The 27,910-nt window shown below is 40.5% G+C and overlaps 1 protein-coding gene across 1 annotated transcript in view; it reads left to right on the top strand.

Annotated features, from left to right (window-relative positions):
• Positions 1-27,910, top strand: part of gabrb3 (gamma-aminobutyric acid type A receptor subunit beta3) — a 76,839-nt gene that overhangs the window by 24,000 nt on the left and 24,929 nt on the right. The window contains exons 4-7 of the mRNA XM_047814084.1: positions 14,198-14,418; positions 19,862-19,944; positions 21,224-21,361; positions 24,789-24,941. Of these exons, the coding sequence (XP_047670040.1) occupies positions 14,198-14,418; positions 19,862-19,944; positions 21,224-21,361; positions 24,789-24,941 (595 nt within the window). The remainder of the gene's footprint in view (positions 1-14,197; positions 14,419-19,861; positions 19,945-21,223; positions 21,362-24,788; positions 24,942-27,910) is intronic.

Here is a 27,910-nt window from a genome sequence, read left to right as displayed (position 1 = left end):
AGAGCGACATCAGTAATGTGTTTACAGAGCGACATCAGTAATGTGTTTACAGAGCGACATCAGTAACGTGTGTTTACAGAGCGACATCAGTAACGTGTGTTTACAGAGCGACATCAGTAATGTGTTTACAGAGCGACATCAGTAATGTGTGTTTACAGAGCGACATCAGTAATGTGTTTACAGAGCGACATCAGTAATGTGTTTACAGAGCGACATCAGTAACGTGTGTTTACAGAGCGACATCAGTAATGTGTTTACAGAGCGACATCAGTAATGTGTTTACAGAGGGACATCAGTAATGTGTTTACAGAGCGACATCAGTAATGTGTTTACAGAGCGACATCAGTAACGTGTGTTTATAGAGCGACATCAGTAATGTGTTTACAGAGCGACATCAGTAACGTGTTTATAGAGCGACATCAGTAACGTGTGTTTACAGAGCGACATCAGTAAAGTGTGTTTACAGAGCGATATCAGTAATGTGTTTACAGAGCGACATCAGTAATGTGTTTACAGAGCGACATCAGTAATGTGTGTTTACAGAGCGACATCAGTAATGTGTTTACAGAGCGACATCAGTAATGTGTTTACAGAGCGACATCAGTAACGTGTGTTTACAGAGCGACATCAGTAACGTGTGTTTACAGAGCGATATCAGTAACGTGTGTTTACAGAGCGACATCAGTAATGTGTTTACAGAGCGACATCAGTAACGTGTGTTTACAGAGCGGCATCAGTAATGTGTGTTTACAGAGTGGCATCAGTAATGTGTGTTTACAGAGTGGCATCAGTAATGTGTTTACAGAGCGACATCAGTAACGTGTGTTTACAGAGCGGCATCAGTAATGTGTGTTTACAGAGTGGCATCAGTAATGTGTGTTTACAGAGCGACATCAGTAACGTGTGTTTACAGAGCGAAACATCAGTAAATTGTGTTTACAGAGCGACATCAGTAAATTGTGTTTACAGAGCGACATCAGTAACGTGTGTTTACAGAGCGACATCAGTAAAGTGTGTTTACAGAGCGACATCAGTAATGTGTTTACAGAACGACATCAGTAATGTGTTTACAGAGCGACATCAGTAATGTGTTTACAGAACGACATCAGTAATGTGTTTACAGAGCGAAACATCAGTAAAGTGTGTTTACAGAGCGACATCAGTAATGTGTTTACAGAACGACATCAGTAATGTGTTTACAGAGCGACATCAGTAACGTGTGTTTACAGAGCGACATCAGTAACGTGTGTTTACAGAGCGACATCAGTAATGTGTTTACAGAGCGACATCAGTAATGTGTGTTTACAGAGCGACATCAGTAATGTGTTTACAGAGCGACATCAGTAATGTGTTTACAGAGCGACATCAGTAACGTGTGTTTACAGAGCGACATCAGTAACGTGTGTTTACAGAGCGATATCAGTAATGTGTTTACAGAGCGACATCAGTAACGTGTGTTTACAGAGCGACATCAGTAACGTGTGTTTACAGAGCGATATCAGTAATGTGTTTACAGAGCGACATCAGTAATGTGTTTACAGAGCGACATCAGTAATGTGTTTACAGAGCGACATCAGTAATGTGTGTTTACAGAGCGACATCAGTAACGTGTGTTTACAGAGCGACATCAGTAATGTCTTTACAGAGCGACATCAGTAATGTGTGTTTTACAGAGCTGATTTACAGAGCAACATCAGTAACGTGTGTTTACAGAGCAACATCAGTAATGTGTGTTTACAGAGCAACATCAGTAACGTGTGTTTATAGAGCGACATCAGTAATGTGTTTACAGAGCGACATCAGTAATGTGTGTTTACAGAGCGACATCAGTAATGTGTTTACAGAGCGACATCAGTAATGTGTTTACAGAGCGACATCAGTAATGTGTTTACAGAGCGACATCAGTAACGTGTGTTTACAGAGCGACATCAGTAACGTGTGTTTACAGAGCGACATCAGTAATGTGTTTACAGAGCGACATCAGTAATGTGTGTTTACAGAGCGACATCAGTAATGTGTTTACAGAGCGACATCAGTAATGTGTTTACAGAGCGACATCAGTAACGTGTGTTTACAGAGCGACATCAGTAACGTGTGTTTACAGAGCGATATCAGTAATGTGTTTACAGAGCGACATCAGTAATGTGTGTTTACAGAGCGACATCAGTAACGTGTGTTTACAGAGCGACATCAGTAATGTGTTTACAGAGCGACATCAGTAATGTGTTTACAGAGCGACATCAGTAATGTGTTTACAGAGCGACATCAGTAATGTGTGTTTACAGAGCGACATCAGTAATGTGTTTACAGAGCGACATCAGTAACGTGTGTTTACAGAGCGACATCAGTAATGTGTTTACAGAGCGACATCAGTAACGTGTGTTTACAGAGCGACATCAGTAATGTGTTTACAGAGCGACATCAGTAATGTGTTTACAGAGCGACATCAGTAATGTGTGTTTACAGAGCGACATCAGTAATGTGTTTACAGAGCGACATCAGTAATGTGTTTACAGAGCGACATCAGTAACGTGTGTTTACAGAGCGACATCAGTAACGTGTGTTTACAGAGCGACATCAGTAATGTGTTTACAGAGCGACATCAGTAATGTGTGTTTACAGAGCGACATCAGTAATGTGTTTACAGAGCGACATCAGTAATGTGTTTACAGAGCGACATCAGTAACGTGTGTTTACAGAGCGACATCAGTAATGTGTTTACAGAGCGACATCAGTAATGTGTTTACAGAGCGACATCAGTAATGTGTTTACAGAGCGACATCAGTAATGTGTTTACAGAGCGACATCAGTAACGTGTGTTTACAGAGCGACATCAGTAATGTGTTTACAGAGCGACATCAGTAACGTGTGTTTACAGAGCGACATCAGTAACGTGTGTTTACAGAGCGACATCAGTAAAGTGTGTTTACAGAGCGATATCAGTAATGTGTTTACAGAGCGACATCAGTAATGTGTTTACAGAGCGACATCAGTAATGTGTTTACAGAGCGACATCAGTAATGTGTTTACAGAGCGAAACATCAGTAAAGTGTGTTTACAGAGCGACATCAGTAATGTGTTTACAGAGCGACATCAGTAATGTGTTTACAGAGCGACATCAGTAACGTGTGTTTACAGAGCGACATCAGTAACGTGTGTTTACAGAGCGACATCAGTAATGTGTTTACAGAGCGACATCAGTAATGTGTGTTTACAGAGCGACATCAGTAATGTGTTTACAGAGCGACATCAGTAATGTGTTTACAGAGCGACATCAGTAACGTGTGTTTACAGAGCGACATCAGTAACGTGTGTTTACAGAGCGATATCAGTAATGTGTTTACAGAGCGACATCAGTAACGTGTGTTTACAGAGCGACATCAGTAATGTGTTTACAGAGCGACATCAGTAATGTGTTTACAGAGCGACATCAGTATAGTGTGTTTACAGAGCGACATCAGTAACGTGTGTTTACAGAGCGACATCAGTAACGTGTGTTTACAGAGCGACATCAGTAATGTGTTTACAGAGCGACATCAGTAACGTGTGTTTACAGAGCGACATCAGTAATGTGTTTACAGAGCGACATCAGTAATGTGTGTTTACAGAGCGACATCAGTAACGTGTGTTTACAGAGCGACATCAGTAATGTGTTTACAGAGCGACATCAGTAACGTGTGTTTACAGAGCGACATCAGTAACGTGTGTTTACAGAGCGATATCAGTAACGTGTGTTTACAGAGCGACATCAGTAACGTGTGTTTACAGAGCGATATCAGTAATGTGTGTTTACAGAGCGATATCAGTAATGTGTTTACAGAGCGACATCAGTAACGTGTGTTTACAGAGCGATATCAGTAATGTGTTTACAGAGCGACATCAGTAACGTGTGTTTACAGAGCGACATCAGTAATGTGTTTACAGAGCGACATCAGTAATGTGTGTTTACAGAGCGACATCAGTAATGTGTTTACAGAGCGACATCAGTAACGTGTGTTTACAGAGCGGCATCAGTAATGTGTGTTTACAGAGCGGCATCAGTAATGTGTTTACAGAGCGAAACATCAGTAAATTGTGTTTACAGAGCGACATCAGTAAATTGTGTTTACAGAGCGACATCAGTAACGTGTGTTTACAGAGCGACATCAGTAAAGTGTGTTTACAGAGCGACATCAGTAATGTGTTTACAGAACGACATCAGTAATGTGTTTACAGAGCGACATCAGTAATGTGTTTACAGAGCGACATCAGTAATGTGTTTACAGAGCGAAACATCAGTAAAGTGTGTTTACAGAGCGACATCAGTAATGTGTTTACAGAGCGACATCAGTAACGTGTGTTTACAGAGCGACATCAGTAACGTGTGTTTACAGAGCGACATCAGTAACGTGTGTTTACAGAGCGACATCAGTAACGTGTGTTTACAGAGCGACATCAGTAACGTGTGTTTACAGAGCGACATCAGTAATGTGTTTACAGAGCGACATCAGTAATGTGTTTACAGAGCGACATCAGTAATGTGTTTACAGAACGACATCAGTAATGTGTTTACAGAGCGACATCAGTAACGTGTTTACAGAGCGACATCAGTAACGTGTGTTTACAGAGCGACATCAGTAATGTGTTTACAGAGCGACATCAGTAATGTGTTTACAGAGCGACATCAGTAATGTGTTTACAGAGCGACATCAGTAATGTGTTTACAGAACGACATCAGTAATGTGTTTACAGAGCGACATCAGTAACGTGTTTACAGAGCGACATCAGTAACGTGTGTTTACAGAGCGACATCAGTAACGTGTGTTTACAGAGCGACATCAGTAATGTGTTTACAGAGCGACATAAGTAATGTGTTTACAGAGCGAAACATCAGTAAATTGTGTTTACAGAGCGACATCAGTAATGTGTGTTTACAGAGCGACATCAGTAACGTGTGTTTACAGAGCGACATCAGTAATGTGTTTACAGAGCGAAACATCAGTAAAGTGTGTTTACAGAGCGACATCAGTAATGTGTTTACAGAACGACATCAGTAATGTGTTTACAGAGCGAAACATCAGTAAAGTGTGTTTACAGAGCGACATCAGTAACGTGTGTTTACAGAGCGACATCAGTAATGTGTTTACAGAACGACATCAGTAACGTGTGTTTACAGAGCGACATCAGTAACGTGTGTTTACAGAACGACATCAGTAATGTGTTTACAGAACGACATCAGTAACGTGTGTTTACAGAGCGACATCAGTAACGTGTGTTTACAGAGCGACATCAGTAACGTGTGTTTACAGAGCGACATCAGTAACGTGTGTTTACAGAGCGACATCAGTAACGTGTGTTTACAGAGCGACATCAGTAACGTGTGTTTACAGAGCGACATCAGTAACGTGTGTTTACAGAGCGACATCAGTAACGTGTGTTTACAGAGCGACATCAGTAATGTGTTTACAGAGCGACATCAGTAATGTGTTTACAGAGCGACATCAGTAACGTGTGTTTACAGAGCGACATCAGTAACGTGTGTTTACAGAGCGACATCAGTAACGTGTGTTTACAGAGCGATATCAGTAATGTGTTTACAGAGCGACATCAGTAATGTGTTTACAGAGCGACATCAGTAACGTGTGTTTACAGAGCGACATCAGTAACGTGTGTTTACAGAGCGACATCAGTAATGTGTTTACAGAGCGACATCAGTAACGTGTGTTTACAGAGCGACATCAGTAACGTGTGTTTACAGAGCGACATCAGTAACGTGTGTTTACAGAGCGACATCAGTAACGTGTGTTTACAGAGCGACATCAGTAACGTGTGTTTACAGAGCGACATCAGTAATGTGTTTACAGAGCGACATCAGTAACGTGTGTTTACAGAGCGACATCAGTAACGTGTGTTTACAGAGCGACATCAGTAATGTGTTTACAGAGCGACATCAGTAACGTGTGTTTATAGAGCGACATCAGTAATGTGTTTACAGAGCGACATCAGTAACGTGTGTTTATAGAGCGACATCAGTAACGTGTGTTTACAGAGCGACATCAGTAATGTGTTTACAGAGCGACATCAGTAATGTGTTTACAGAGCGACATCAGTAACGTGTGTTTACAGAGCAACATCATTAATGTGTTTTTACAGAGCGACATCAGTAACGTGTTTACAGAGCGACATCAGTAACGTGTGTTTACAGAGCGACATCAGTAATGTGTTTACAGAGCGACATCAGTAACGTGTGTTTACAGAGCGACATCAGTAAAGTGTGTTTACAGAGCGACATCAGTAACGTGTGTTTACAGAGCGACATCAGTAACGTGTGTTTACAGAGCGACATCAGTAACGTGTGTTTACAGAGCGACATCAGTAACGTGTGTTTACAGAGCGACATCAGTAATGTGTGTTTACAGAGCGACATCAGTAAAGTGTGTTTACAGAGCGACATCAGTAACGTGTGTTTACAGAGCGACATCAGTAACGTGTGTTTACAGAGCGACATCAGTAACGTGTGTTTACAGAGCGACATCAGTAACGTGTGTTTACAGAGCGACATCAGTAACGTGTGTTTACAGAGCGACATCAGTAACGTGTGTTTACAGAGCGACATCAGTAACGTGTGTTTACAGAGCGACATCAGTAACGTGTGTTTGCAGAGCGACATCAGTAAAGTGTGTTTACAGAGCGACATCAGTAATGTGTTTACAGAGCGACATCAGTAATGTGTTTACAGAGCGACATCAGTAACGTGTTTTTACAGAGCGACATCATTAATGTGTTTTTACAGAGCGACATCAGTAATGTGTTTACAGAGCGACATCAGTAATGTGTTTACAGAGCGACATCAGTAATGTGTTTACAGAGCGACATCAGTAATGTGTTTACAGAGCGACATCAGTAACGTGTGTTTACAGAGCGACATCAGTAATGTGTTTACAGAGCGACATCAGTAACGTGTGTTTACAGAGCGATATCAGTAATGTGTTTACAGAGCGACATCAGTAACGTGTTTTTACAGAGCGACATCAGTAACGTGTTTTTACAGAGCGACATCATTAATGTGTTTTTACAGAGCGACATCAGTAACGTGATCAGTAACGTGAGGGTGTGGAGTGTGTGTAAGGAAGTAATACTGAGTTTACACATATCACTGTACACAGCTCACCGTTACACACCGATCAGATCTAGTGCAATGTTAAACCCACTGACTGCTTAGGAGAAGAACTCTGGGTATCTGGTTCCTCCTGTCAGGGCTGTGAGATCTTCCAGCACATCAACAGTCAGTTCTGGAGGTCTATGTGTAAGAAGCAGGAAAAAAGGGCAAGTGTCAGGATCTGAGTGACTTTTTACTATCAAGGGACAGATTGTGGTGTCTAGAGTTTCAGGGTGTTCCTGTACAGTCTGTGTTGGTTAGAACTTACCAAAACTGATCCATGGACGAAAACCCCAAGGCAACCAAGACTCTTATTTATGGTCTGGTTTGATCCCACTGTAAAACAAACTGCTGACAAAGAAACCAAGCTGACTTCTGAACACCACTAAAAGCTCCTACACCGGACATGTGAAAATCTGACCTGGACCATGGGGCAGGTGAAGAAGGAGGTCTGGTCTGAAGTACCATGTTTGTGTGTGTGTGTGTGTGTGTGTGTGTGTGTGTGTGTGTGTGTGTGTGTGTGTGTGTGTGTGTGTGTGTGTGTGTGCAGTGTTGTAATGTAACGGAGTAAAAATACTTTGTTACTGTACTTAAGTAGAAATGTCACGTATCTGTACTTTACTTCACTATTTAATTTATATTAAAAATTTGTTTATAAAAATTTGTTTATTTATTTGTTATAAAAAATTGTGTGCTAAGGTTTGTCATTGCCATAGTACATATCATATTTATATAACCCTTGTGGAAAGTTTAATGTGACATATCTTGGGTTTCCTTCCACATATTTGCCTGAAATTTACCAGGATTGTTCCAAATTATGAACTTTGCAAGGAAAATTAATCTTGTTCTCCCGGGTCAATTTGACCCGGCCACATTTAGTGGGGCAATAGGTCACACTTTTGCCCTTTTCAGCGCAATGAACATACATACAGACACAAAAATGCACACATAAAATGTCCACTAACACACGCACTCAAAACACACACTCACACACCGCACACACACACAAATTGGGCATTGCATCTCATTAGGCTTCCAGAAAAAAAAGCTACACATTTGTAAATACTTCACACTTTTGAAATGCCTTTGCCAAGCAGAGGGCAAAATATGATCTACCGAAACACACACACACACACACACACACACACACACACACACACACACACACACAGATGTTGTGTTTCATATTCAAATCATATTTGTTTTCTCTTTTTTATTCATGAATTTAGTTGCTTCAGTCAGCTTTGACCTGGGGATGTTTGACATACACCAGCCAGTGGTTATCCAAAATAATATTTAATAATTTCTGCTTATTTTACTTAAAATCTCATGGCATAATATCATGAGGTTTATTGTTTATAAATTAAATATAATAAAAAGCATAAGAGGTGTAAAGGAAGTTTTATTTTATTTTTAGAATTTTTAATTTATAAGCATTCAAGTGAATTTGACCTGGAAAAAAACTGGTTTATTATTTACTGACATTATAAATGGTCAAAATGGTTTCAAAACAATCTCTTGGCTTTCAAAGAGACAATGCAAAGAGAGAGATTCATTTCAATTATGCAACACTTTCTAACAGACAAATTTGCTGCGGTCTCCGACATCTGGACATGCTTCAACAAGAACTGTGCTGAGAGTTTCACTCCAGGAAAACACATGACCATAGATGAACAACTGTTCCCTACAATGGTTTGTTGTCCATTCACACAGTATATCGCAACCAAGCCAGACAAATTTGGGATCAAGTTCTGGATGGGCACGCATTTGGAGACCAAATATGTCTTCAATGCATCTCCTTACTTCGGAATGTACCCCAGTCGCCCAGGGTCCAGCTTGTGCAGTGATGCACAAGCGATTTGCTACTGCACTGGACATTCCAATGTCCTCCTCTACCCACACAGTGCCGTCTTTTGTCGTCTGGCTCAGACAGGGCTTCCCAGTACCACGGTGCATCTTCTGTGGAGGCATGTTGGGTTCTTGTTCCGTCTCAAAATTCACTTTTGGTGTTATAATTCATCGATGGCCAATGAAAATGAAATGACATCATTTTATTCTGTATGTGTAAGAACATGTCAAAAGCCATGGACCATAACTTCACTCAGCTTATGACATTTGTCTACAAACATACATTGGAGACTGAAGTGTTAGCAAGTTTTCATTTTATTCATGTATTAGCAACTTTTCATTCTTTCCCAAGGGATGTCTCATACACACTCCTCTTTATGTCTCATACACACTCCTCTTTATGTCTCATACACACTCCTCTTTATGTCTCATACACACTCCTCTTTATGTCTCATACACACTCTTACTGTTCCAAACACACTCCTCATGTCTCATACACACTCCTCTGCTAGGCAAAGCATATCAAAAGTGTATCAAAAGGCATAATGAAATGCAATGCCTAATTTGTGTGTGTGTGTGTGTGTGTGTGTGTGTGTGTGTGTGTGTGTGTGTGTGTGTTTATGTCAACTTTCACTTTTACTCCACTACATTTCCGAGATAAAATGTAAACTTTTACTCCGTTATATTCCCACTAAACATCTTCGTTACTCGTTACTACAAAATAAACTCAGCAGAAATGTGTGTGACTGTAATAAGGGAGGTTTGGTGTATCACTGCTCCTAGATTGTATTACGCTCCGTACGCTGTACGGAGAAGCACAGGTACGCGCAGCGTGCACGCGCAGTCAGAGCTGGGGGCGTTTATCTATAACGGGGGCAACCAAAAGCAGTGAAATGTCACTATTCTTATTACCAGAGTTGTAGCACAAACACAATATTAATGCAAACTATCCATACAATACTAATTAAAAACAACATTTATTGATTTGGTCTTTGTCTTGTGAATGTTAGTTTATTAATGACGTCATTCATCGGACACACTGATTGTAGAGAATACACACACACATGAACTGATCTGATTCGAGACTGACATCATTACATCATGCATAAAATTTTGGTGTCCACTTTTACCATTTTAAATAACACCATAACTTTTGGCTTACTGTGTAGTCATATAATATATAATATAAAACTCTTCTTGTTTTAAATTCTCACTGAGGGATAAAACCCCTAAAGATGAAACCCTAGAACTGCCCCTGATCTTATACCTACTGAAAATCACTGAAATTTTACTTTTTACTTTTACTTCAAATACTTAAGTACATTAAATATCAGAAAATGACTTTTGATACTTAAGTACAGTAAATATCAGAGACTTTAAGACTTTTACTTCAGTAATATTCTAAAAGGTGACTTTCACTTCTACTGAAGTCTTTTTCTAGTACGATACTTGTACTTTTACTCAAGTATTGCTTTTTAATACTTCATACAACACGGTGTGTGTGTGTGTGTGTGTGTGTGTGTGTGTGTGTGTGTGTGTGTGTGTGTGTGTGTGTTTGTGTGTGTGTGTGTGTGTGTGTGTGTGTGTGTGTGTGTGTGTGTGTGTGTGTGTGTGTGTGTGTGTTTTTATCTGGAAAAGAGATGGTACTAGGATGTTCAGGTGGAGGCAGTGTTAAGCTCTGGGTGATGTTCCTTGGCTCAGTTCATGTGGATGTTACTTTGACATGTAGCACCTACATAAACACTGCTGCAGTGTAAGTTCATGTCTACAGTGTTACCTAAAGGTAATGTCCACAAGGCAATGTGATACCTGACACACTGTGAAACTGTCCAGGAACCGTTTGAGGAACGTGATAAAGAGCTTGTGGTGTTACTTCTAAATTCAACAGAACTCACAGGAAAAAAATCAATCAAAAGCAATGTTTTACTTGTAGTGCAAAAAAAATTTGTACACCCTTTGATCAAAAAGATAAAGAGAAACACTCGAGGAACTTTTTTTTTTTGTTTTCCATGAACATCATAGGGGTGTACAAACTTTTAGCTTTAATTTTGGATGCTCTTCACCCTTTCTCTGTTCTCAGTCCCAATGAGGAGCGATGAAGAGTGATTAGAGACTGACTGCTGACTCGGAACATTTGGAAAATCCAATCAGAACACAGTGGGTCGGAATTGTCGTATTGGAATTGTGTCTGTGTGAATTTTACGGATTGAGAGGATCAGTATGCAGCATGGAGACGTGTACACACTGTAGCTAGTGTGTGTGTTTGTGTGTGTGTGTGTGTGTGTGTGTGTGTGTGTGTGTGTGTGTGTGTGTGTGTGTGTGTGTGTGAGTGATACATAGCTCTACACTTTCACTTTAAGGGTATAATGAAGGCCTGACGTGTCGTCCGTTACATCTGGAGCAAGTCTGTTCACTTAATAAGGTTTAGTGTGACATGGTGTAGGAACATGTGTAGGAGTGGAGTCAGGTCATCTCGTCTGATTTACAGTCACTTCGTCTCGCTGCATACACTAAAGCCCTGGTATAGAGTAAAACGTTTTTGACGTATTGTGACGGGTTTTATGAGCATGATCTTTCAGACCACTCCTGTACCTGTAGTGTGTGGTCCACAGTTTCTCCAGTTCCTCAAGCAGAACTTTAATTCTACCTGCATGTAGCTCCTGCTAAACATGGAATGAAATTGAGCTTTGAAGAAAGTTGCAGAGGTCATCTGTGTCTCCGAAGAGCGTATGTACAGTCGCTAGTGAGGTTAGCTTGCTTTACTTAGGCTAATCTGATAATAGCACTAGCTTCTGCTATGGAGTTTCACCATAGTGCATTGTGGAGAGAACATCTGCTTAAGGTGCAGCTCCTCGAGCACTATTATAGTGTCATAAAAGGGAATCCTGGTGCCCTGGGTGGAAAAAGCTCAGGAGGCAGACACAAGACAGCCAGGAAGAGTGATCTGCTGTCTGATCAGGACTGGAGTATTCGGTCAGGGTGCTTGAGGAACCAGCTGATCACTAGTAGAGTCAGGCAGCAGAACATGAAAGTCAAGTCATCGGTCGTACTCTGTGAAGTCAGAAAATAGAGTGAAAGCATCCACAGCACAGTTAGGAGGTGATTTGATGATAGGAGGTGAAGCAGTGACATCCTCCTAACCAGTGCCAGGAAACAAAGTAGCTACAGATACCAGGTTAGATAGATGGTTGAGCAATGGTGTTATAAAGATAGTTTGGAATGGCCAAGGGGTTTGGCTTAAAAGGACCACTTTACTGGCATTTGACTTGGATGTGGCTTGAGACCTGAGAAGAACTTTGCCATGATGTCCAGGCTCGGGTGATTGTGGCCGACCAGGTTCTCAGCCCAGCGAAGTTCTCGGCTGATAACGTGAACTTCACCCTCTTTCTACTCCGGCTTATTGTCTGCCAAGAGCTTCATCCAGTATACATCACATCGAAAGATTTTCCATCCATCTGGTGAAAACATGATGCCATCCATCCTCATCGCTCAGTGTAACCCGGGGAACCGAGAGCAGGAAATGGACCGAGCGCTGAACGCTGATTCTCTGCATCTGTCCTGAGAGAACCAGCTGGACCGATCGACGAGATGTTTGTAAGATCGGCATCGAGGGTTTTTGTTTGTCTGCTCATTTTTTTTGCAAATCCAGCAATCATCATAAACGTCCACAGTGACCAGGAACTAGAGGAAACACTGACAACTGAGATGTAAACACACACATACACACGGACGAGACTTTAGACTGAAGCTCTGAAGCTCGAGGATTCAGACAAACTGATCAGGAACAAATACAACACAAACGACAACAAACGAGACACAGCAGAAAGATGAAGCGAGGGTGAGACAGTGCTGGAGACGAGACAAGGAGCTAAAGCAAACACACTGATGTATTTATTTATTTCTCATTTTCCAAATCTCTCTCTCTCTCTCTCTCTCTCTCTCTCTCTCTCTCTCTTTATATTACCCTGACAACGGGGAAATCTATTTCTAGAAAACATGGCTTGCAGATTTTCAGCTCTGACCCTGCAACTCTCTATCCTCAGGGGAGACAGAGAGAAAAACAATTTTGTGTGTATATGTGTGTGTGTGTGTGTGTGTTTGTGTGTGTGTGTGTGTGTGTGTGTGTGTGTGTGTGTGTGTGTGTGTGTGTGTGTGTGTGTGTGTGATATGTGTTGGGGAAATCCAGAGGGTTTCACAGTCATTTCAGTCCGGTGGTTTTCATGCAGCCTGCGTTTCCTTTCTGAAGCATGACATCATGCATAATGTCTATTTTTAGATATAATGTTGAATTAGGAAGTGTTCACTTGCTCTCTCTCTCTCTCTCTCTCTCTCTCTCTCTCTCTCTCTCTCTCTCTCTCTATTAACGTTTACTCCAGTATGCATCAGTTTGTCATGAATCATGTTATAAATCTTAAACCTTGTTGACATAAGGTTAAACGTTATGAATCTTCTGTTAAAATGTCATTAAGTGACGTAGCATTCCATTTCAGGTTAGTCAGTAAAACAAAACATCATGTCCTGAACTCGCCGCTGGTGTTTATAATGCTAAACACACTGTGACATGGTTCATAGAACTTTATGACTGTTCATAGAACTTTAAAATCAACAGTCTTTCAGCCAGTTTAATTTAGAGTTGATTTTAAAGTTCTATGAGCAGTCATAAAGTTCTATGAACCATGTCACAGTGTGTTTAGCATTATAAACATAACATCTGAATCATATGACATAGTTGTTATAACACCTCTTAACATGTTAAGATGTGATATTGGCATTTCATGTGTGGATGGTTAGAAAAAGCATATTCCAAATATCTCAGAATCGTTGTAACAGCCATTAGATTGTAATTACATGTTTATGTATGCTTGATGGCTTATAATGCTTATAAGAAGGTTATGAACACCATTAGGAGAACACGATGCTTAAATCTTGTTTTAAATGAAAATGAATTTGGTTTTGATATGTCATGTCATTTCATTATTGTTACTACAAAGTCAGTTGTCACGACATGATAATATAAGTGTTATAACTGCTGTAATAAACCAATAACACCTGTGACATGACACAACTGAAGCCACTCAGTATCAACATGGACAAAAACAGACGATCTGACAGTCGATGATGTTGAATGTTAGAAATGTTGCTGAAAGTGTTATGAATGACCTATGAAGCTGTCATGTAGCCTTATGAACTCTGCGTGTGTGTTTTGTTCAGGACTTCACGCTGACCATGTATTTCCAGCAGTACTGGAGGGATAAGCGCTTAGCGTACTCTGGGATTCCTCTAAACCTGACTCTGGATAACAGAGTGGCTGATCAGCTCTGGGTTCCTGACACCTACTTCCTGAACGATAAGAAGTCCTTCGTCCACGGCGTGACAGTGAAGAACCGCATGATCCGCCTTCACCCTGACGGAACCGTTCTGTACGGGCTGAGGTCAGCGCTCACTCCATCCCTCCATCTCTCTCTCCCTCTCTCTCACTTGCTCTCTTCCTCTTCTCACTTCATTCCTACTTTAATACTTGTATAATATTGTTTTCTTTCTTTCTTTCTTTCTTTCTTTCTTTTCTTTCTTTCTGTCTTTCTTTCTTTCTTTCTTTTTTCTCTGTCTTTTTTATATCTTTCTTTTTCTTTCTTTCTTTCTTTCTTTCTTTCTTTCTTTCTTTCTTTCTTTCTTTCTTTCTTTCTTTCTGTAATCCGCATCCTTGTTAGAATAGAATTTCCCATCCTGTAAGAATATCTGGGGTTCTTTATGGTGACGTTTAAAAAGCTGATCTCTGGAATCACATATTTCTTCTTTATGTCTTTGCGCCTCTTCGCTCACGTCATTTCACGTGTTAAATCAGTGGACAAAATGATCCTGAACAAAATGAGCTTACTTAATAAAACCTTCCAGAGAAGGAGCTTTTAAACACACGGGTTTCCAGAATAATCTTGTGCCGAGTGGCCGCCTTCCCAGCGCTGACTGTACGTGTCGTCTCACACCGGTCAGTGCACTGGGCTGTTAAATTACACCAGCACTAATGTGTGCCCTTATCTCATTACAGCTCTTTAGTGTTATCAGGCTTCTGGAACATTCCTCCACTCACTGAGAGATGGAAGAGACTGGGCGTGTCTCCTGTCTCACTCCACTCAGCTCTTTATGTCCTGCTACAGCTCTTAGCCTCTTAATGTACAGACATATTATAATGTATAGGCTGTAGTAATGCACCGCCTTCCCCATCAGGTAGAACAGTTATAAATAGTCATAAAAAAAAGAGTCAATAGACAGCTTATAAGGAGAAGACCGGCGTCTCCACGGTGAAGCACGGTGGTGGCGGCATGAAGCTCTTCAGTGGGACTGGAGCTATGAGACAGGGAGCTATGAGACAGGGCACACACACACACTCTCATTCACTCACACACACACACACTACGGACAATTTTCCAGAGATGCCAATCAACCTACCATGCATGTCTTTGGACCGGGGGAGGAAACCGGAGTACCCGGAGGAAACCCCCGAGGCACGGGGAGAACATGCAAACTCCACACACACAAGGCGGAGGCGGGAATCGAACCCCCGACCCTGGAGGTGTGAGGAGAACGTGATAACCACTAAGCCACCGTGACCCCCACATTATTGTTAATTAATACAAAACTAATACAAATCTCTGCATGCTGTGGTATGAGAAGAATAAAAATCATGTTAATTTATTATAAAACATAAATATTAATATTAACATAAAAGAGATAACGTGTGTAAGAATGAACAGTCAGCTAAAATTTTACGAGCGTCACAGAGTACTGATTAAAAAATAAGTTCACAGTGTCAGTTCAATATCCCAACCTCGGCCCTCCTGGATGTTTCAACCGAACCCCCGACTCGGCACTTTGCCCTCTCATCACCGCAACTCTCAAAGCTCAAATCTCATAGACAGAGCAAATCAGTCGGATATTAAAGGCCGAGCTCTCGTTTGGTGGGAGATGAGATGATAGATTGGACAGGTTCCATGTGACCGCAGCGCTCGTGAAATCAGACGCGCTTAATTTCCCTGGTGTTGACTGTCGACATCTCGCTCGCTCGTTCTCTCGCTCTATTAAACAAATAAAACACCAGGTGTGATGAAGAACATTACAAAAGTGAAAAAGATTCATATCATTTCTGTTTCTATCCAGTGTGACTGGACACGTGTATAAAATGCCTCCAGTTTACAATGGAGTATTTACTGTGCACATGTCCATTCAAAAATACATCACAATTTGTTGTACTCTCGCTTGAACATTTCAGTTAATAATTATTTTTCTGTCCAGAGTGAATCACTGAATCACTTCCCAAAGTGATGGGCGAGGGCGTCGATTTGGGTGGGGACGGTAGGGACATGTCCCTACCAATAAACAGGAAACACTAAATTGTCCCTAGCAATAATTCGACCAAGCCTATGTATATTTATACATGACCACTGATATCTGTCTGTGTCTTGTGCTTTTTTACTTATTTCATTTAACATTTATCCAGGAATCATTAAATAAGTTAAAAATATTTTATACGGCGTTCTGTAAAAAATAGCGCAACTTGTGGAACACAAACGGTTAACAGATTTACCCCCTGCAATGAATCCCGCCTCTGTAACTCACCTCTCTAAAATGATTGGCCTTTGCCTTTTTTGAGTCCCGCCTCTCTAACCCACGTCGCTGTTTGATTGGCTGTGTCTTTCTCGCTAATGTGTTGAGGTCGGCTGCAGCTATATTCCGTTGTATGAAGCAATATGCAACGTGATTATGCAGGTTACCGGTATGTGAGGAAGAAAGTATTCTTATAACAACAGTTTATGCACAAAATACGGGGAATGTTGTCCCCACCAATGTCAAAATCAAACTTTCGCCATTGCATCCCAGCATAAATAAAATAATTGTTTCCCAGATTTAATTACTGAATCATTTTGCCAGAGAAAATCACTGAATAGCTACCAAGAGGAAATCACCAAATCACTTCTCAGAGTGAATCACTGAATCACTTCTCAGAGTGAATCACTGAATCACTTCCCAGAGTAAATCACCAAATCACTTCTCAGAGTGAATCACTGAAACACTTCCCAGAGTAAATCACTTCTCAGAGTGAATCGCTGAATCACTTCTCAGAGTGAATCACTTAATCACTTCTCAGAGTGAATCACTGAAACACTTCTCAGAGTGAATCACTGAATCACTTCCCAGAGTAAATCACCAAATCACTTCTCAGAGTGAATCACTGAAACACTTCCCAGAGTAAATCACTTCTCAGAGTGAATCACTGAATCACTTCTCAGAGTGAATCACTGAATCACTTCTCAGAGTGAATCACTGAAACACTTCCCAGAGTGAATCACTGAAACACTTCCCAGAGTAAATCACTTCTCAGAGTGAATCACTTAATCACTTCTCAGAGTGAATCACTGAATCACTTCCCAGAGTAAATCACTTAATCACTTCTCAGAGTGAATCACTGAAACACTTCCCAGAGTGAATCACTGAATCACCTCCGAGAGTGAATCACTGAATCACTTCCCAAAGTAAATCACTGAATCACTTCTCAGAGTAAATCACTGAATCACTTCTCAGAGTGAATCACTTAATCACTTCTCAGAGTGAATCACTGAAACACTTCTCAGAGTGAATCACTTCTCAGAGTGAATCGCTGAATCACTTCTCAGAGTGAATCACTGAATCACTTCTCAGAGTGAATCACTGAAACACTTCTCAGAGTGAATCACTGAATCACTTCCCAGAGTAAATCACCAAATCACTTCTCAGAGTGAATCACTGAAACACTTCCCAGAGTAAATCACTTCTCAGAGTAAATCACTGAATCACTTCTCAGAGTGAATCACTGAATCACTTCTCAGAGTGAATCACTGAAACACTTCCCAGAGTGAATCACTGAAACACTTCCCAGAGTAAATCACTTCTCAGAGTGAATCACTTAATCACTTCTCAGAGTGAATCACTGAATCACTTTCCAGAGTAAATCACTTAATCACTTCTCAGAGTGAATCACTGAAACACTTCCCAGAGTGAATCACTGAATCACCTCCGAGAGTGAATCACTGAATCACTTCCCAAAGTAAATCACTGAATCACTTCTCAGAGTAAATCACTGAATCACTTCTCAGAGTAAATCACTGAATCACCTCCCAGAGTGAATAAACAACTCAGTTCCCAAAGTAAATCACTTAATGAATTAATTTTAGAATGAATCAATGAATCACTTTAAGAGTGATCCACTGAATTACTTACAGGATGTGATTCTTTTTTCACTCGAAATGCAGTTAGGCCTATTGGGAAAACGTTTAGGTTTTAACGTTAGTATTAATCCTACAATTCATGACAAGCATCATATTCAGAACACAAAGCTCAAACCTTGATGAACGTTAGTGCTAACAAGGCGACTGACAGCCAGATGACTCGTTCCCATATACGAAGAACATCATTAAACTTTCTTCTATTTCTTTCGAACTGGTATCCAGCTAAAATCTATAGTGTTGTGATTTTTTTGTTTCCAGAAAAAGCTGTAATGAGAAATAAATGGTTTTTAATCCCGATCGATCTGCCTTTAATTGTGTGTAACAGTTTCATCAGTCAGCAGTAAGAGTTTCATTGCTGAGCTTCTGATACGTCGATATTGGATTTTAGCGATTAATGATCTGACTGCTGCTTCCCGTTCTTCAACTCTGCTTTGCTTTAAAATCCACTCCATGTTACCACCATGTTGTAACTTTTAATGCAAAAACTTTTTACAGCTAGAAATATACTTATAAATATGATATAAATAAAAACAGGGAGTGACATCATCCAAATAAATCCGTATTAATATAGTGTCTGTCACTGGGAAACAGAGTCAGGACAGAAACAAGACCAGATCAACAGACAAACTAAACTAATCTCTAACAAAGGACAGGTGAACACTTTAGGACAGTCAGCCAATGGCAGCTTGGGGGCGGAGTCAAGACGCACAAAGACAATAATGAAAACTAGAACAGAAACAACAGCTGAACTATTTTACCTGTAACTTATTAAAAAAAGGCCAAACCACACCTCTATAATATTAATATTTATTATTCTATTGTGTGTGTGTGTGTGTGTGTGTGTGTGTGTGTGTGTGTGTGTGTGTGTGTGTGTGTGTATGTGTGTGTGTGTGTGTTTGTGTGTGTGTTTGTGTATGTGTGTGTGTGTGTATGTGTGTGTGTGTGTTTGTGTGTGTGTTTGTGTGTGTGCATGTGTGTGTGTATGTGTGATGTGTGTGTGTATGTGTATGTGTGTTGTGTTTGTGTGTGTGTGTGTTTGTGTGTGTTTGTGTATGTGTGTGTACTGTATGTGTGTGTGTGTGTACGTGTGTGTGTGTGTGTGTGTTTGTCTGTGTGTGTATGTATTTGTGTGTGTATGTATTTGTGTGTGTGCATGTGTGTGTTTGTGTGTGCATGTGTGTGTGTGTGTGTGTTTGTCTGTGTGTGTGTGTGTTTGTGTGTGTATGTGTGTGTGTTTGTGTGTGTGCATGTGTGTGTGTTTGTCTGTGTGTGTGTTTGTGTGTGTGCATGTGTGTGCATGTGTGTGTGTGTGTGTGTTTGTGTGTATGTGTGTGTGTGGTTTGTTTGTGTGCATGTGTGTGTTTGTCTGTGTGTGTGTGTGTGTGTGTATGTACTGTATGTGTATGTTTGTGTGTGTGCATGTTTGTGTGTGTTTGTCTGTGTGTGTGTGTACGTGTGTGTGTGCGTTTGTTTGTGTGTGTTTGTGTGTGTGTTTGTCTGTGTGTGTGCGTGTGTTTGTGTGTGTGTGTGTTTGTCTGTGTGTATGTGTGTGTGTGTTTGTCTGTGTGTATGTGTGTGTTTGTTTGTGTGTGTGTATGTGTGTGTGTGTGTCATACAGAATCACCACGACTGCTGCTTGTATGATGGATCTGAGGAGATACCCACTGGATGAACAGAACTGTACCCTGGAGATAGAGAGCTGTAAGTGTCTACACACACACACACACACACACACACACACACACACACACACACACACATGCGTGCACACACGCACACACGCGCACACATGCACAGACACAAACGCACACGCAGACACACACACAGCTCTTGATTTACTAAGATCCCAGATAACTAACTAACTTGTATGTTCAGTTAGAGGGGTCTAGCGCCATGTTGAGAAAATAATTTGTTGACTCTAAAACAATTGAGGGATGTTTATTAACCAGATAAATTATTTGCACAAATAAAAAAAGAAAAAGCACTTATAGTCATTAACATCCCATGACACGAGCAATCAAGAGGAGAAACTACAACTAGATAAAGTAGAAAAACTTTAAAAAATAATAATAATATAAAATAATATAAAAAATCTCTTTCTTGAAGTGTCTAATGAATGATAAATGATTTGCATTAAATATTAACTACGCCCACTATTATACACAACTGTGCACCAAAATTGCATGTTTGTTAAGAGAATTAAGCCAAACAGATATTTTTGTCGTGTAAAAGACTTTATGTTGATGCTTATTAAACGTCTTCTAAATTCATTCATTCATCTTGAGCGCTTTATTCTGGTGAAGTCGATCCTGGAAACACTGAGAATGAAAACATGCTGCATGTGATGCGGGTCGATCCATCACACACTCTCATACACACTCAGACGTAATGAAGGGTCACTAATTCATTTAGCATGTTCTTGTAATGGAGAGCACGGTGGCTTAGCGGTTAGCACGTTTGCCTCACACCTCCAGGGTTGGGGGTTCGATTCCCACCTCCACCTTGTGTGTGTGTTTAGTTTGCATGTTCTCCCCGTGCCTCGGGGGTTTCCTCCGGGTACTCCGGTTTCCTCCCCCGGTCCAAAGACATGCATGGTAGGTTGATTGGCATCTCTGGAAAATTGTCCGTAGTGTGTGTGTGTGTGTGTGTGTGTGAGTGAATGAGAGTGTGTGTGTGTGCCCTGTGATGGGTTGGCACTCCGTCCAGGGTGTATCCTGCCTCGATGCCCGATGACGCCTGAGATTCGGATAAGCGGTAGAAAGAATGAATGAATGAATGTTCTTGTAATGTGGGAGGAACCCTGAGGAACCTGGAAGAACATGTGAAGCTCCACACAGACAGTGAATCAGAAACTGTCGAGCTGTGACACAGTAACACAACCCAGTGCATCACCGCCCACTTCTCAACATATTAATCCGATTTTAACGTTGTTACGCACAGAGATGTATATGTGACTCATCTATATATGTGATTTGTACAGATGGCTACACGACTGACGATATCCAGTTCTATTGGAAAGGAGGAGACAACGCAGTATCTGGTGTGTCCCAAATCGAGCTTCCTCAGTTCTCCATCGTGGATTACAGGCTGGTGTCGCGGAACGTTGTCTTCTCCACAGGTGAAGATTTACAAACACCATCAAAACAGCATCAAAACCATACGAACAGTTAAAGCAATGCAGGAAAAAGTCGTTCCTTAGTAGTTACTTACTTCACCACTCTGGAGGGTTTTATCGTATCCATACACCCTCAGATCTTTTGTTCAACCTTGCACTAATGGGTTCCCCTTTTTAGAAATCTACTGAGTGCCATTTATTGTAGAACTTCTAGAACAAGAACCCTAAAATATTTCAAAGAAGTTTGGAAGTTTGTTATATCTTTATATATTCCGGTGGACAGAAATGTTTAATCCTTTCAGAAACCTGTGATGAGAACCCTAAAAGGTTCCTCAGTTTCTGCGGTGTGAGAAATGAGCTCTGATTACCAAAGAACATTTGAGGGAACTTACTTGTTTAGTTCTGTCAATGGTGTGGTGCTTCTAATTTAAATTTTTAATTTTTTTTAATTAAAGAACAAAAACTTCAATAGACATAATTTTAATTGTTTGAAATTCCTGTTAATGAGCTTTTACTATGGAAACAGTGATGCATAAGAATGAGTGCATTAATACAGTACAAACATGCGCTACACTCAGAGCTGCTATTATAGAGACCTGATCTACACCTCCTGACCAATCAGAATGCAGCAAAACTCAGCAGTGCTATGGAATAACAAATAGATGAATAGATAAGCGGTAGAAAATGAATGAATGAACGAATGAATAATGAATAGGGTATTACCATTAGTATTAGTATTAGTATTAGTATTAGTAGAGTATGAGTATGAATAGAGTATTAGTATGAGTAAAGTATCAGTATTAGTATTAATATAAGTATTAGTATGAGTAAAGTATCAGTATTAATGAGTATTAGTATTAGTAAAGTATTAATATTAGTATAAGTAAAGTATTAGTATTGGTATGAATAGAGTATTAGTATTAGTATTAGTATGAATAGAGTATTAGTATTAGTATGAATAGAGTATTAGTATTAGTATTAGTATTAGTATGAATAGAGTATTAGTATTAGTATGAATAGAGTATTAGTATTAGCATTAGTATTAGTATGAATAGAGTATTAGTATTAGTATGAATAGAGTATTAGTATTAGTATTAGTATTAGTATGAATAGAGTATTAGTATTAGTATTAGTATGAATAGAGTATTAGTATTAGTATGAATAGAGTATTAGTATTAGTATTAGCATTAGTATTAGTATGAATAGAGTATTAGTATTAGTATGAATAGAGTATTAGTATTAGTATTAGTATGAGTATGAATAGAGTATTAGTATTAGTATTAGCATTAGTATTAGTATGAATAGAGTATTAGTATTAGTATGAATAGAGTATTAGTATTAGTATTAGTATGAGTATGAATAGAGTATTAGTATTAGTATTAGCATTAGTATTAGTATGAATAGAGTATTAGTATTAGTATGAATAGAGTATTAGTATTAGTATTAGTATGAGTATGAATAGAGTATTAGTATTAGTATTAGTATGAATAGAGTATTAGTATTAGTATTAGTACGAGTAAAGTGTTCATATTTGTATGAGTATTAGTAGGAATATTTGTTGCTATATTATCGGGATGCACTAATTTCTAGGGATTTCAGAACAGCTTAACAGATATTGCGTCATCGGGTAGGCGTGGCCTATTTAATAATCTAACCCTAACCCTAACCCTATTTTTTGGTTGTTTATTTGTTTTCAAAAACAGCTTAACTATAAGATAATGAAGCATAATAGATATAAAATATAAAATCTACCTATACGACTGCTTTGTCCTTCATTATCCATCGTAGGTTTGCTCTCGTTTTTGAAAGAGGGCGTCCTTCCAAGACCTCCGGAAACACGCCCACTTTACGCCACGGTAACGAAACCCCTGGAATTTAGCGTACGCCCTATATTATCTGCTCTGGCTGAATTGGTTCTATCCTTAATCTCACTAACCAACCATTTATTGTCCGAACAAATAAATAAACAGATAAACAATAAAGCCTCTGGGTTCTGAGGTGACACTGAGAGGGTGTTATATTTTCGAGCACGGAGAGCTCAGGGATCGCTACGTTCCGTGCCGAGGCTAATTACGGGTTTGCGTCAAGCGTCTCACCTCCATGTGGCAGATACACCAGCTTAGACCAGCAACGATGAAGAGCCGATCCCTTATTCATTTCTTTCCTCACACTGTTACAGTAGATAGTGACAGAGAGAGAGAGAGAGAGAGAGAGAGAGAGAGAGAGAGAAGAGAAAGGCTCGATCCACAGTGTCAGATATTCATGAAGCAGAAGTTCCACTGCATAATTGATTCCGCTGTAATAGCAGAGACCTGCCATGCTAATAATTATTCCACTTCACAGATACCGCAATGTTCAACATCAGCTACACACACAGTGGGAATCGAGTCTGTTATAGAGATCAGATCTCACTGAGGACCGGGGAAAGATGAGATCAGACCGCACCAAGCGGGCAGGGAAAGAGGATGTTATAGAGATCAGGCCATGCTTAGAGGGCAGGAAACATATACAGATCAGACCTGGTTGAGTGGCAGGGAAAGAGGATGTTATAGAGATCAGACCTGGTGAATGGGGGAAAGGGGGGCAGATGATGTAATATAGATGAGATGTGACAGAGGGGGCAAAGACAAAGTTGTAGAGAACAGACGGCTGCCGAGGAGGAGGAGGAGGAGAGGAAAGATGATGTTATAGAGATCAGACCTGGTGGATGGGGGAAGGGGGGAGGGGGGGAGGAGGAGGAGGAGAGGGGGAAATGATGATTTAGAGATCAGATTTCGGTGAGGAGGACGAGAATCAATAAAAATGAAGAATGTTCTTCAGGGGACGATTTAAAATAAATTATAAAGTGGTGTAATTTTTACATCAACCGAATCTTACACTTTTTCTTTGTTTCTTTCTTTCTTTCTTTCTTTCTTTCTTTCTTTCTTTCTTTCTTCATTAGTACAGTATGTGTTGTCTGTACTGTACATGAGCTGTTGCCTGTGAGATTGTGTGTTGTGTGTTGTGTATATTGTGGGTGTGTGTTTTTCTTTCCTCTGTGACTCTGTTTAAGTGCCTCGATCTTGTATTGAGTCAGGAATCACGCCTCGTCCTCGACATACCTTATTGTCAGAATTAAACACCTATAGCAAGACTTTTTTCCTCTCTCTTTCCCGTCTCGTTGTGCTGGCGAGAGCACTCAAGGCTGAGCTACTACAACCAATCATGAGGAAAAAAAAACTATTTATTCCACCACACTACGGATGCTTGTTGCCGTAGCGATGAAGGCAAATCTGCACCACCATTGCCATAGAAACTGAAACAAAACATAAAGTATGGCTCCACAGCCTGTCGAAATAAATAGCCTATCCGTTTCTCCCCCATCTCTCTCTCTCTCTCTCTCTCTCTCTCTCTCTCTCTCTCTCTCTCTCTCTCTCTCTCTCTCTCTCAGGAGCTTATCCACGCCTGTCACTCAGTTTCAAGCTGAAGAGGAACATCGGGTATTTCATCCTGCAGACCTACATGCCCTCTATCCTGATCACCATCCTGTCCTGGGTCTCGTTCTGGATTAACTATGATGCTTCAGCAGCACGAGTGGCTTTAGGTACCGACCCTAAGCACCCCATCAGTGTTACTGTTACCACACTGATTATTTTCCTATTACAGCACAGACCATGTGATTTATTCTTCTAATCCCACAGGTATTTACTCACATTGACTGTTGCTAAAGAAAAATATTTATCTGTTTATTGTTCCGTGTTCGGACGTGAGATTTCTGTAAAACAAGTTATTTCCTGTTTGTCACTGGAACAAATTTTCCGTCGTCTTCCTCCAGGAGCAGATATCTGTTCAACTAAACAACAATCAGCAGGGAAAGTTTCCTGCAGCTGGTCAGTGCATGTAGTGGCTGATCAGATTTGTCTATTTTCCATTTTGTCTTGGTTTCTTGGCCTCATAATCTACATTTAACTGCCTCATAATTCACATCTAACTGCCGCATAATCCACATCTAACTGCCTTATAATCCACATCTAACTGCCTTATAATCCACTACCTGCCTCATAATCCACATCTAACTGCCTCATAATCTACATCTACCTGCCTCATAATCCACATTTAACTGCCTCATAATCTACATGTACCTGCCTCATAATCCACATTTAACTGCCTCATAATCTACATGTACCTGCCTCATAATCCACATTTAACTGCCTCATAATCTACATGTACCTGCCTCATAATCCACATCTAACTGCCTCATAATCTACATCTACCTGCCTCATAATCCACATTTAACTGCCTCATAATCTACATGTACCTGCCTCATAATCCACATCTAACTGCCTCATAATCTACATCTACCTGCCTCATAATCCACATTTAACTGCTTCATAATCTACATGTACCTGCCTCATAATCCACATCTAACTGCCTCATAATCTACGTCTACCTGCCTCATAATCCACATTTAACTGCCTCATAATCTACATGTACCTGCCTCATAATCCACATCTAACTGCCTCATAATCTACATCTACCTGCCTCATAATCCACATTTAACTGCCTCATAATCTACATGCACCTGCCTCATAATCCACATCTAACTGCCTCATAATCCACATCTAACTGCCTTATAATCCACATCTAACTGCATCATAATTTACATTTAATTGCCTCCTAATCTATATTTAACTGCATCATAATCTACATCTACCTGCTTCATAATCCACATATATATACCTCTTAATCTACCTGCCTCATAATCTACATCTACCTGCCTCATTATATACTTCCTACTAATCCTCACATACCTACCTCTTAATCTATATGTATTAACGTTTATTTACAAATCACTGCTTTTAGTATGTCTGTAATTATTTTTGTGAGTAATAATTAAATGTATACAGAGCAGAATATCGATGATATCTCAGTTATATCATCCAGCTCTACTTACCGAGAATCCGTGCAAGCGTCTAGAAGATGTGTGAAAATCCAATTTCACAGCTTCATCTCTGGCTGTTACAAAATGCTGACACCACAAACTCCTTCCATAAATGTTATACTTAAATAAAAAATAAGCAGGGATTTCACTGCACAACACTTGGCAACCCTGGACATCATGCTACTTAAATACAATCCATTTTGTACGCGCCTCTAACGACACCACTCTGTCATCCATCGGTAGAAAAGGACCACCATAGAACTGATGATGGATTGTTCTGGATGAACTGTTTCACCATCCAGAAGGTGTTTAAAACCCCGACACACGACCATGTTAATGATGCACCACACAACTAATTGTTCTTCCCAGGGTTGATGAAGCCATACATTTAATCCATCAACAGGAAATGGAAACATTTGCGATGTGATGTGATGTGAACTGATAAAAGAGCTAGAACTATATTTTCCTCCCACTTCACACACAGACACTCTGAGGTGGGAGTGTGAGACCATTTTTAGATCGTGGGATCATGTGTAGGGTTTTACGATGAGGTGTACACACTTGAGTATGTGTTTGTGACAGGAAGAGAGAGAGAGAGAGAGAGAGAGAGAGAGAGAGAGAGAGAGAGAGAGAGAGAGAGAGTTAAAAATAATGTGCAGGATGATGGTCTACTTTTTGTGAAACTATCCTCATTAACGACATTAAGCAGTGAAATGAGAGCACTTTGTATTGCAATGGAAAAATCTCTATACTTTCTCACACACACACACACACACACACACACACACACACACACACACGCCTCACTTCACCTGCTATTATCATTACGAGTTCCCAGCTCTCTCGGTTCCTTTCCCTCTTTCTCCTGCCAGGTAACCCAGTAAAACACAAAGATCGATGCAGCTGGAAAACAATTACATTTAACCTCCATTTCAGTCCTCCGGCACGCTGCAGAGGAGCAATGAATCTCGCCTTTAAATGACTCCGAGAGAGCCGAGCGTGAGGTGAAGGCCATCCATCCATCCTCCACATCCGCATCCAGCTCTATTGTGGCCACTGTCAGCCTCTCCGACTCAATTACACACACACGTACACACACACACACACACACACTCACTCACTCACACGTACACACACTGTAGAAATCCCAATGAAAATGTAAGAGGCTCGGATAATGCAAATGGGATTGCCCTGCTCTCACTTCCTCTTAAATCTCTTTCTGCTTCTCGATGGCTCGATTGATTGAATCGGTCGCTTTTGTTTGTTAGTTTCTCTATTCATGTGGAGGATTAATCTGTCTTCTCATCACACACACACACACACACACAGGTATGGAATTAGATATTTATAATATGTCTATATGCAAGTAGGTGCGACAGCACAAAACATGTCCGGAAGTAAAAAAAAAACTTTTAGTGAGGGGGGCACGGTGGAGGGGGGCATGGTGGCTTAGTGGTTAGCACGTTTGCCCCCGCACCTCCAGGGTTGGGGGTTCGATTCCCGCCTCCTCCTTGTGTGTGTGGAGTTTGCATGTTTTCCCCGTGCCTCGGGGGTTTCCTCCGGGTACTCCGGTTTCCTCCCCCGGTCCAAAGACATGCATGGTAGGTTGATTGGCATCTCTGGGAAATTGT

Source organism: Tachysurus fulvidraco, chromosome 5, assembly GCF_022655615.1.
Source record: "Tachysurus fulvidraco isolate hzauxx_2018 chromosome 5, HZAU_PFXX_2.0, whole genome shotgun sequence".
NCBI lineage: Eukaryota > Metazoa > Chordata > Actinopteri > Siluriformes > Bagridae > Tachysurus > Tachysurus fulvidraco.
Note: the sequence above shows the minus strand (reverse complement) of the source record. Positions and strands in the feature narration are given on the sequence as shown.